Below are 11,628 nucleotides of genomic sequence, written 5' to 3'. Positions count from 1 at the left end.
AGACACTTGTACAAAATGTTTGTAACAGCACTATTCACAATAGGCAAAAAGTGAAAACAACCCAATGTTCATAAACTGATGACAAATGAAACGTAGTACATTCATACAGCGAAATATCATTCTGTCATGAAAGGGAAGGATACATGTTACAATGTAGATGAACCTTATGGTAAGTGAAAGAAGCCAAGCCCAGAAAGTCACACGTTATATGATTCCATTTATATTAAGTGTTCAGAAGAAGCAAAGTCATAGACAAGCAGATCAGCCACTGCCAGGAGCCGGGGGGGAGGGTAATGGGAAGTGACAGCTATGGATTGCCAGTGGGCTGATGAGAACGTTTCACACCTGCAGAGGAGATAGATGAGTAGCGCTGTCAGTGTCCTAAGTGCCACTGAACTGTACACTTTTAAAAATTAAAATACTTATTTTTGGCTGTGCTGGGTCTTCGTTGCTGCGCAGGCTTTCTCTAGCTGCGGCGAGGCCCCTCTCTGGTTGTGGTGCGTGGACTCCTCGTTGGGGTGCCTTCTCTTGCTGCGGAGCATGGGCTCTAGAGTGTGGTGGCTCAGTAGTTGTGGCACACGGGCTTCGTTGCTCCTCGGCATGTGGGATCTTCCTGGACCAGGGATGGAACCCGTGTCCCCTGCATTGCATTCTTAACCACTGGACCACCAGGGAAGTCTCTGTACGCTTTAAAATAGCTAATTTTATATTATGTGAATTTTACTTTCTAAAAAGAATGAGGCGAGAAATCAAACCTGAATTTGACCATTTTACAGAAAATATAAATCAGGGAAATAGAGAAGACAGCAGAGGTCCATGTTAAATGACATTGTTGGGACACAATGAACAAAGCCCAGACTATGGAAAGCTCTAAAAGAAAAGGACTCCGCTGCTTCAATAAAAATTTACAAGAAAAAGAGATGGAAGAGGGATCTATAGACAGTTTAATTAGTCTTTCAGATCGCATCAACCAATTACGGTGTATGGACATATTAGGACCCTTATAGATTGTGCATTTGAAAACCCACAAAAACAAACAACTTACCAAAAAGCATGAGATGATGGAGAACTATGAATGCTGATTGGATAGAATATTAGAAGTGACCACAGATGAGGTTGTTTAAAAAGACAAAATGATAAGATGCTGGAATGTGCTTCAAAATGATCCAGGCTCATGGGTAATCGTATACATATATTAGGGTTGTTTGAACATGAACTGACTGATGAGTATACAGGAGTACTACCTTATACTATTCTTTCTACTTTGAATATGTTTGAAATTTTCTGTAGTGAAAAGAAAAAAAAAACAGGATGAGATAAGGCTGTATTCAGGCAAAAACAAATAGACAAAAACCCCAAACAACTAAGAATGATTACTAACGGACTCTTCCAAAAGAAATTCTAAAGGATCAACTTAAAATAGTCAGAGAATGATCACAGAGAGAAAATCCAAGATGTAAGAAGAACACAGAGCAACAAAGTAGTAAAAATGCGTGGCTCAATCCAAGTAAACAACGTGGAGTGAAGTGACAACAGTGTCGGAACTGCAAATTCCCTGACCGTCTACTGGCTAAGACTCTGCACTCTCAATGCACCAGGCCTGGGCTCAATCCCTGGTCAGGGAACTTGATCCCACACGCACAGCTGAAGATCCCGCATGCTGCAAGGAGTTGAAGATCCTGCGTGCAACAGCTAAGACCCAGCACTACCAAATAAATACATAAATATTTTTTAAAAGGCTTTAAAAATGATATAATTTAGTATTATTATTTATCTTTTGGCCATGGCACACGGCATGTAGGATCTTAGTTCTGGGACCAGGGATGGAACCCGTGCCCCTGTGCCTTGGCAGCATGGAGTCTTAACCACTGGACCACCAGCTACTACTACTACTAAGTCGCTTCAGTCGTGTCAGACTCTGTGCGACCCCATGGACTGCAGCCTACCAGGCTTCTCCGTCCATGGGATTCTCCAGGCAAGAGCACTGGAGTGGGGTGCCATGTCCTTCTCCAATGCATGAAAGTGAAAAGTGAAAGTGAAGTCGCTCAGTCGTGTCCAACTTTTAGTGACCCCATGGACTGCAGCCTACCAGGCTCCTCCATCCATGGGATTTTCCAGGCAAGAGTACTGGAGTGGGGTGCCATTGCCTTCTCCCCTGGACCTCTCCCAGAGAGGTCCCCAAAATGATAAAATTTAAATGCAATATAATTATGACAGAAGGAAGGAACTAACAAACCCATACACACAAAAATTGAGAAAATTAACACCCATAAGGGAATTCTTCGAACACAGAAAAATAATCCCTTATGGAAACAGACATTCAGGGAGGAATGAGAAGTACCAGAAATTGAATATGTGTGAGTAGATCTAAATGAATATTCACTGTAAAAAAATGCTAAAAATAATGTCATATGAAGAGGCTAGCTGTGGGTGCCGTCAGAACTCACCAGGAGCTATATAGGGGAAGATCTGTTGCTGCTAGAGCACGGGAGAAAAAATGGTGTAAAATTTAACTGCGTTTTCCCAGTGTGTTAATTAGGGTAAGGACTGCTAACTACTTTAGTACTGTAACAAACAATTCCCAAAATATCAGAACTAACTGTCTTTTCCAATGCCATAGTAACCAGTAACATTCAAGATGATGGTGCCCTGAGCATGCTGTGTGTACACAGAATAGGAACATAATGTTGTACATATGAAACTTATTTAATGTTATAAACCAAAGTTCAGTTCAGTTGCTCAGTTGTGTCTGACTCTGTGACCCCATGGACTGCAGCACACCAGGCCTCCCTGTCTATCACCAACTCCCTAAGTTTACTCAGACTCATGTCTGTTGAGTAATGGTGATGCCATCCAACCATCTCATCCTCTGTCGTCCCCTTCTCCTCCTGCCCTCAATCTTTCCCAGCATCAGGGTCTTTTCAAATGAGTCAGTTCTTCGCATCAGGTAGCCAAAGTATTGGAGTTTCAGCTTCAGCATTAGTCCTTCTAATGAATATTCAGGACTGATTTCCTTTAGGATGGACTGGTTGGATCTCCTTGCAGTCCAAGGGACTTTCAAGAGTCTTCTCCAACATCGCAGTTCAAAAGCATCAGTTCTTTGGCATTCAGCTTTTCTTTATAGTCCAACTGTCAATCCATCCATGACTACTGGAAAAACCATAACTTTGACTAGATGGACCTTTGTTGCCAAAGTAATGTCTCTGCTTTTTAATATGCTGTCTAGGTTGGTCATAACCAAAGTTACCCCTATAAAAAATAAATTTAAAAATAGATGATGGTTCCCTATTAGCCTGAGTTCCTCAGTGACTACACAAAAAGATAGAGGATCTTCCCTTGCCCTGGGAGGTGAGAACCATGGATTTTCATCTGGGGCTTGAGAGTGACAGATTCTCCTCTCCCAGCAGCAGAAAGCTATTGCTTTGAAGGGTTTTGCTACTTCTGAGGAAGTAGATGAGACCTTATACTCATCTCCTGGCAGCCACCAACCTCCTCCCTTACTCCTGCATCAGCAAGAATTGGAACTCTCCAGTCTGCTGCCCTGCCCCCAATTCTTCTCACAAGCACCCATTGGAGACGCATGGGAAGAAGTTTGCGAATGTGTGTGATTGTGCCTTGTATCTGGGAACTCCAGCTAACCCACACTGACACGGTAGCCCACACTTTGCCTCTAATGATTTGCTCGAGCTTTACTTTTCCTCTCTACCACTTGTGTGGCCACTGCCGTTTTCAGCCGTGTTCTGCCTAAGGTTCCATAGTTGGGTGCCCTCTCTCTCCTTGCTTGTTCTTTTTAGCATTCAGTTTCCTTGGTTGCCTTGTGACCTCAGTCCTCTGATACTCTCAAGAAAAGTTTTGTAGAGCATCCATCTTTTTTCTCACGAGGATAGAGGCGACATTCTTTGTAGCTTTCTGTACAGTCAGTAAGAAATCCATCCTAATTGTGTGAAGGTTTTACTGCAGCATAACTTAGCCTATTCAAATGGATAGGGTGGTTTTTATCTGCATTTCCCTGATGACTAATGATGTGGAGCATGTTTACATGTGCATATTTGCCATCTGTACTTTGTTTCAAGACAGAGCACAGATACTGATGTAAGGATAGACATTTCCTGTCTTAGATCTAGAAAGCACTTCTCCAAAGAACCATAGTACCATTTTATGGAAATTTTTATTTGGAGACCACAAGGCTCTGCTTAGCCTTTTAGTTTATGAGCCTATTGGCTTTCTGTTTGGCTTCATGGCCTCTTTCCCATGTAGTTTAGGATTCTGCAAATATCTTGAGGGCAAAAGCCTAGAGTAAGGTACCATTACATATTCACTGGAATGGCTGGAGTTTTAAGAACTGATGATATCAATATGATTGGAGCAGTATCATTTGTGGGAATGTAAAGTGATACAATCCTTTGTAAAATACTTGAGTAGTCTCTTATGAAGTTAACCATATACTTAGGGTATGATCCAGCAATGGCACTCCTAGGTGCATCTAGGAAAATGAAATTACATATCCATGCAAAGCCTCATAAGCATGTGTAGCATCTTTATTCATGATAACGTAAGACTGCAAATGTCCATCAACAGTTGAATGGATAGACAAATTGTGGTATATCCATACACTGGAATACTACTCAACATTTAGGAAGAATGAACCACAAATACATATAACAACATGATGAATCTCAAAATATTACGCTGAGTGAAAAGAAACCAAACTTAAAAGAGCACTACTGTATGATTCCATTCATCTGATGAACTAGGAAAGACATTTCCAGTATATGGTGGCAGAAAACAGGTTAGTGGTTGCCTGCGGTGAGGCTGGTGAGTGGGGATTCATTTATGATCAAGGAAAAGAAATTTCCTGAGACGAGGGGAATGTTCTGTACCTTGACTCTGGTGTTGGTTTCATGCTAAGTCGCTTCAGTTATGTCCGACTGTTTGTGACACCATGGACTGTAGCCAGGCTCCTCTGTCCATGGGATTCCCCAGGCAAGAATACTGGAGTGGGTTGCCATGCCCTCTTCCAGGGAAATCTTCCTGATCCAGGGATTGAACCTGAGTCTCTTATATCTTCTACACTGGCAGTGGGTTCTTTACCACTAGCACCATCTGGGAAGCCCACGGTGATGGTTACTTGGATGTAAATATTTGTCAAAACTTTGAACTTGTTTTATTAAATATAAACAAAACCTCAATGAAGTTGACTTAAAAATTTTTTTAAGACAAAAAATTCAATTACATCAGTATTAAGCATTCTTGCTCAACAAAAGTCATTGGAAAGTTAACAGATTTATGATAAATTGGAAAGACATCTGCAGTGTCTAAACTCAGTAAGAAACTATTTTTTTAAATCCTACAGTCAAAAAGTGAGAAAGGAAATCTAATAGGAAAATAGGCAAAGAATATGAACCAGCAATATGAACCAACAAAGAACTTGAAATGCAAACATCTAACAAACTTATGAAGACATGCTCAAACTCTAAGAATTAGAGATTTGCAAATTTAAAACCAGGTTTTGTACCAAACTTAAAATGAACAGATAGATAATTCCTATCTTAAATTGGTCCATAAAATTAAAAAAATAATAATAAATGTTCTCATTTTAAAACCAGATAGAGACAGCACAAGAAAAGTATAGGTGCCTTTGGTTTGTGCACGTAGACATAAAAATCTATGTAAAGTGTAAAATTTCCCATCAAAGTCAATGGTCTATGTATAAATATACATTATGACCAAGAGGCAACTGGACACAGTAGTTACACAAACAGATGCATAGACTTTGGCATCAAACTACTTAGGTTCAAATCCAAACTCTGCCACTGATTAGCTGTGTGACCTTGGGCTTGTGTTACTTAGCCTTTCTAGAGGAAGATAAAAGATTCTCTAAGAATGCAAGAGTATTTAGTCATTGAAATTTACCATGACTATAGGCTGGGTGAGAAAACTCATGTAATTAATCATAAGATTAACTTATATGGTAAATGCAGGAACAATATTTGATAAAGTTCTACAGCTATGAGAAAAAGTTATTAGCAAATTAGAAATAGCAGGAAGGTGGCTCAGTGGGTAAAGAGACTGCCTGCAATGCAGGAGACGTGGGTTCGCTCCCTGAGTCAGGAAGATCCCTTGGAGGAGGCATGGCAACCCACTCCAGTATTGTCTGGAGAATCCTATGGACAGAGAAGCCTGGTGGGCTACAGTCCATGGGGTCGCAAAGAATCAGACAGAACTGAAGTGACTGAGCACACATGTGTGAGGATCTTTTGCCACAGTCTTTCATAAATATCATACTTAAAGGAGAAACTTTAAACTCTTTTCCATTAAATACTGGACCAAGACAAGGATTCCTATTTTCACTGTTAAACATACAGTAAAATCGTTTGCTAAAGATTCTAGCAAATGCCATAGGAAAAAGGAGAAGAAATAAGAAATGTGAGGATTTTATAGCAGAAGCTGTACAAAGTGCCATGACATCTCTCAACTTAAGAGATGTTCTCTGGGCTTTCAAGCACGGCAGGCTAGCAGCGCTGCCCTAGGGAGCAGCCCTTGGTCAAGGACAGATGAGGCTTAGAGAAAAATTCCCCAGTTTCCTTGACTCTTCGGCTGAGTCTGCAGCGTGCTGTATCCTGATCCCCAGAACACCCAAGTGGGTTAAGCCCTGTTAGCCATAGCAGTAATCAGCTCCCTTTACGGGCTTCAACATCACCTCCCAAATAAACTATTTGTATTCAGATCCTTGTCTCCGGGAGAGTCCAACCTAAGAAAACAGTCAAATGCTTTTTCTGTGACTACTGAGACTATGTGATTTTCTTTGTCAATGCAGTGTCTTACTTTAATAGCTTTTGTTTCTGCATAGAACCATTCTTTTATTCCTGGATAAAACTTTCTTGGTAATGGTGTTTTTATTCACCTTGGGTTTCATCTTGTGAGTATTTTGTTATTTTTTTTAAATTTTATTTATTTTAATTGGAGGATAATTACTTTACAATATTGTGATGGATTTTGCCATACATCAGCATGAATCAGCCATAGGCATATATGTGTCCCCTCCTGCTAGTATCTTTTTTAATCCATCTATTACCTAAGGGAAAGTAGTCCACAAGTTTCTTTTACTATCTCTACTTAGTTGTAGTAAAACTCATCTTAGAAAAATGAAATATTTCCTTTATCTTCCTAAAGTATTTATATAAAAGGAGAAATTATTTGTAAAACCACATAACATGATGTCTTTCAGTGGGGGCAGAGTTTAGATTTTTGATTCATTTCTTTATTCATTATTAGCTTATTTAGGCTTTTATTTCTTATTGAAATTATGTATCTTTTATATATCACTTATAATTTTGTATACCATTTGTATTTTCTTCTACATGATTACCTATTTCATATTACCCATTTCATACAAATTATATTCACATAAAATTGTTTAAAATGTCATTTTGTGATTTCAAAATCTCTATGGTACCTAATACTATGTCCCTCTTCATTTTCATTGTCTTGGGGACTATTTTTCTTTCTGTAACTCATTTTGTGTCTTTGACCAGTCTTGTCTATTCTCTATTTCAGAGATATAGCTTGGTTTTGTTAAACCTCTCTGTTTGATTTCTCACAACTTTACTTAAATATCATTTACATATCATAAAGTACATCCATTTCAAGTATACAATTCAGTGATTTTTAATAAATCTGCCAAGTTATTACATCATCACCATAATCCAGTTTTAGAATGTTTTCATCACTCCAAAAAGACCCCTCATGTCCATTTCAGTTCAGTCCATTAACCTGCTTTTCGTCCCCATGGATTTGCCTTTTCTAGACATTTCTTATAAATGGAATCATGTAACGTGTGGTCTTTTGTGTCTGGTTTGTTTCACTTATAACATTTTTGAGTGAAGCTCTCCATTTTTGTTTCTTACTTCATTTTTTTCTGGAGCTTTCACAGAGTCCTTGTGGTTTGGCTGGACCTGGGGATAACCTGGGCCTCCAACTCCCAGACCCCTAGACTGACCTAAGTCAGAGCCCCTTCCTCCCAATGGGAGAGCCTCCCCACTGTCCTCCCACCCGCTTCACCGAGTTGGTCAGGTGGACTAAAACAGAGAAAGACCTGCCTTCCGGCTTGTTCTGGGAGGTTTATTTGTGTGAGCGCCCAGTCGTGCTGTGTCTGCTTCTTCTGGTGATTAAGACTTTCTACAGTTGCAACCACTCACTAAGTAGTGGAGACATTTCAGTCTTTACTCAGGGCACCCTTTATGCAGACCACTACCAGCACCCCAGGCTTCTGCAGCTGTCTTTCCAATTTGGTATTTGCCTGCTGCTCCGGAGTGGTAAAAACACCTCAACATGAATTTTCTCCGTAGGAACGGGAACTATTGGAGTGTGACATTCGCTGAGGCTCTATTTATGAGGGAGAGTTACCATAATAAGCTTTACATGCTGCCCACCGTTTGGAACCCACTTAGATTTAGATATAAGTGTAACTGCCCTAGAGACAGTTAACAGCGGCAAGTAAAAAATGGCCAGGATCGAGAATGATGGTCTTAAGTCAAAGAAGACTTAATTCTATGTATGTTGTTATTTACTAGCCCAGTCGCGTCTAACTCTTTGCAATCCCAAGGACGGCAGCACGCCAGGCCTCCCTGTGTAATGAGCTTATTTTTTAAAATTGGGAAATTAAGAATAAGAAAGTTTTTACTTAATTTGCAAACATATCTGAAGACCCATCCTGATGCATGTGATACGGAGGTCGGCAAGGAGCTCTTTCTCCTAGCCCTGTAATCCTGGCCGGTTGGTGGATCTCGGGGAGCAGAGCCCCTGGGAGGCGAGAAGCGAGCCGGGGAGCCTAGGTCTCCAGGACTGACCACTGCCGCAAGGACCGGGCATCTCCCGCGCTAGGAGGCAGCACCGCGCCGAGGAAACCGCACCGGCTCAGCCAACAGGATGTGTAGCAGGGGGCTGGTGCCTAGCCTGCCCGGCGCCCCCACCTGAAAAGTGGGCGGGGGCAGAGCAGCTTTGCCGGGAAGTTACAGGGCGGATTCAGTGATTAATGTCGGTTCGCCCTCTTGGTCTTTGGACAACAATCAGTGGGCGCTCGCGAATAGCCAGTTTGGTTCCCCTTTCGCTCCGGCAGAAATATTGGGAGCCACGTGACTCTGGGGGTCTCCCAGCTCCGGGACGCTCTCGCCGAAGGGTCCCCTAAACTCTCCAAAGCCTAGTCGGTTGCTTGCGGGCGTGCGGCGCGCGGGGGACTACAGTTTCCAGAGTGCCCTGCGGCGACGGGCGGAGCCGGGGAGCGCCCGTAGCCAATTAGGGGGTCTCCGGGTGTTGCCGGGGAGCGGCAGGTGGAGCCGGGTCCCCGGAACGCCTCCCGAGGCTGGCCGGCTGGGCGGGGGGCGCGGCGCGAGCGGGGCCGGCACCGGGAGGTGGCCCCGGGAAGGGACCGAGCAGGGGCGGGGACCGCGGCTGCCTGCGCGGTTCCGGGTGCTCCAGCCGCGAGCTGCCCGGGGCGCACTTGACCCGTGTCGGGCTGCGGGGAAGGGCCGGTCTGCGGAGAGCCCGCGAGCGCCGCGGCGCCCTCCAGCCCCTCCGCCTCGTCCCCCGGCTCGCGTGTCCCCAGCCATGGCTTTCGCCAATTTCCGCCGCATCCTGCGCCTGTCTACCTTCGAGAAGAGAAAGTCCCGCGAATATGAGCATGTCCGCCGGGACCTGGATCCCAACGAGGTGTGGGAGATCGTGGGCGAGCTGGGCGACGGTGCCTTCGGCAAGGTTTACAAGGTGAGGGCGCTGAGAGGGACTCGGGGCGCGTGGAGCCGCTCCGGAAGGGAGGGGCACTGGCCCTGGTCAGTCTCGGCCGCGGCTCGGGAGAACGCGGAGGGGCTGCCCGGTCCTGAACTCGGAGTCCCGGGCTCCCGTCCCGCTGACCCTTCTTCTTTGCCGGGGGTAGGGGGTACCCTCACTCAGCCTGGCTCAGTCCTTGCGCCCCTGACGGCGCGGCGGCTCCCCCCAAGCTTTTTCCGAGCACTTCCTGTGCGCCCAGCACCGCTCTCGGCGCCGCAGGGGGAGACAAAGGGGCGCTTATAGAACTTTAGCGTCCGAGACTAGGCATACTTTTTAGGGGAGTCCACCCAGATGCTGTGAGGGTGCCGAGGCGATGGGCACAGAGCAACTGGGCTGCGTCTGGAAGGGTTGGGTCCGATGATATTAGGGACACACTTGAAGATGAGCCAGAGACAGAGACCGGGGGTGGGGGTAGGGGGTTTCGGAGTGAGAGGTTAGGCTTGGAGATGGAGGCTGGGGCCGGCAGAGCGGGAGGTTAGGGCCTCTGGAATCCTGCGCTTCGGGGGTCAGATTTGAGCATGTGGATGAGTCACTGCTGGGGAGTCTCCCAGTCTGTAGTCACCTTTCCCCTAGACGAATAGGAGGCCAGAGAGCTTTTGTGGAGGGGTGGGTGGGGCAGAGCTGATTAATTCTAGACACGTTTGCTGTAGGCATTGTCTGGTTCTTAGTCCTGAGAAGAAACTGTGTTGCTGGGGGCCCAAAAAACACTTAGGGCTTGACGCCACCCTTCGCCTATCTCCTTCCTCCCAGGAAACCCTTTACTCAGAAAAACCCACATGTTCTCGAGGAGGACACCCCCTTCATGAGACACCGTCACCTTCCATGGGATTCTTTAGCTTGTGGACCACTCTGATCCCAGGACTTCCCTTTTAGGAGCTTGGACCACAGATAGGGCTTCTCTCAGTCCTCCTGGTCAAGACTTGCTCTTTTTGACCTGCAAGTGGTGGTGAGCTGAATTACCAAATTGTGGTCCCTGAAGGAGTGGCATTAGTATCAGCTGGGAGCTTATTAGAAATGCAGGGTCTGAGGCCCCACTCTGGTCTGCGTTGTAAGAAATCCCCAGGTGATCGCTAAGCACTTTAAGTTTTGAGAAACACGGGTGGAGGCAATTTTGAGGCCACCCAGGCCCATCCCCGTGTCTATTTTGTTACCACCTCCCTTCTAAGCAGGCACTTCCTGTTACAGGGTGGAACCCCCACTGGAGCAAAGGTTCTGTGGCTGGAGAGGCCGTGACACCCACACCCGTGGCTCTCAGCTGTTGGACTTGCTGCGCTTCTCTGCCTGAGGGCTCTGCGTGTAGGCGAGGGCAGCCAGCACATTCTACACTGGCACATCTTCTTTACCCTTCCCAAAGCTCCCTATTCCCTCTGCTGCTGCTAAGTCGCTTCAGTCGTGTCCAACTCTGTGCGACCCCATAGATGGAAGCCCTCCAGGCTCCCCTGTCCCTGGGATTCTCCAGGCAAGAACACTGGAGTGGGTTGCCATTTCCCTCTAAGGCACCAGGAAACTGTCCTCAGTCTTGCGCCCCCCACCTCCCCAGACCTCCCCTGGACACCCCACCCCCGGACACCCCACCCCTGGACACGCCACCAAAGCTCTGGCCTCCCCCAGACACAGCCTGCTCTCCAGGTGTGCTCTGACCCCTGTGAGGGCAGCTGCACCCTTGGGCAGCTCATCATGTCCCTCACTTGCTCCAAAAGGTTCAGCTGGTGTTTCCAGCGCTTGTTGTTGGCTCTCACAGATGTTTGTTCTGTTCAGGGTTGGCTTTCAATTAGTCTTGTCCCTGTCCCCTAATGGATCCTG

At 45.5% G+C, this 11,628-nt stretch overlaps 1 protein-coding gene and 1 long non-coding RNA gene across 2 annotated transcripts in view; one reads left to right on the top strand and one right to left on the bottom strand.

The window, feature by feature from the left end:
• Positions 1–9,369: 9,369 nt before the first annotated feature.
• Positions 9,370–11,628, top strand: part of STK10 (serine/threonine kinase 10) — a 127,527-nt gene continuing 125,268 nt past the window's right edge. Inside the window, exon 1 of the mRNA XM_055554570.1 lies at positions 9,370–9,762. Within this exon, the coding sequence (XP_055410545.1) occupies positions 9,607–9,762 (156 nt within the window). The 5' untranslated portion in view covers positions 9,370–9,606. The remainder of the gene's footprint in view (positions 9,763–11,628) is intronic.
• LOC129632859 (uncharacterized) lies at positions 10,188–11,002 on the bottom strand. Its single transcript, XR_008704704.1, has 2 exons — positions 10,602–11,002; positions 10,188–10,394 (listed from the first exon to the last, which is right to left on the bottom strand). It is a non-coding gene; the product is annotated as an uncharacterized LOC129632859 (long non-coding RNA).

The sequence above is a fragment of the Bubalus kerabau genome, chromosome 18 (genome assembly GCF_029407905.1).
Source record: "Bubalus kerabau isolate K-KA32 ecotype Philippines breed swamp buffalo chromosome 18, PCC_UOA_SB_1v2, whole genome shotgun sequence".
NCBI classification, from domain to species: Eukaryota; Metazoa; Chordata; class Mammalia; order Artiodactyla; family Bovidae; genus Bubalus; species Bubalus kerabau.
Note: the sequence above shows the minus strand (reverse complement) of the source record. Positions and strands in the feature narration are given on the sequence as shown.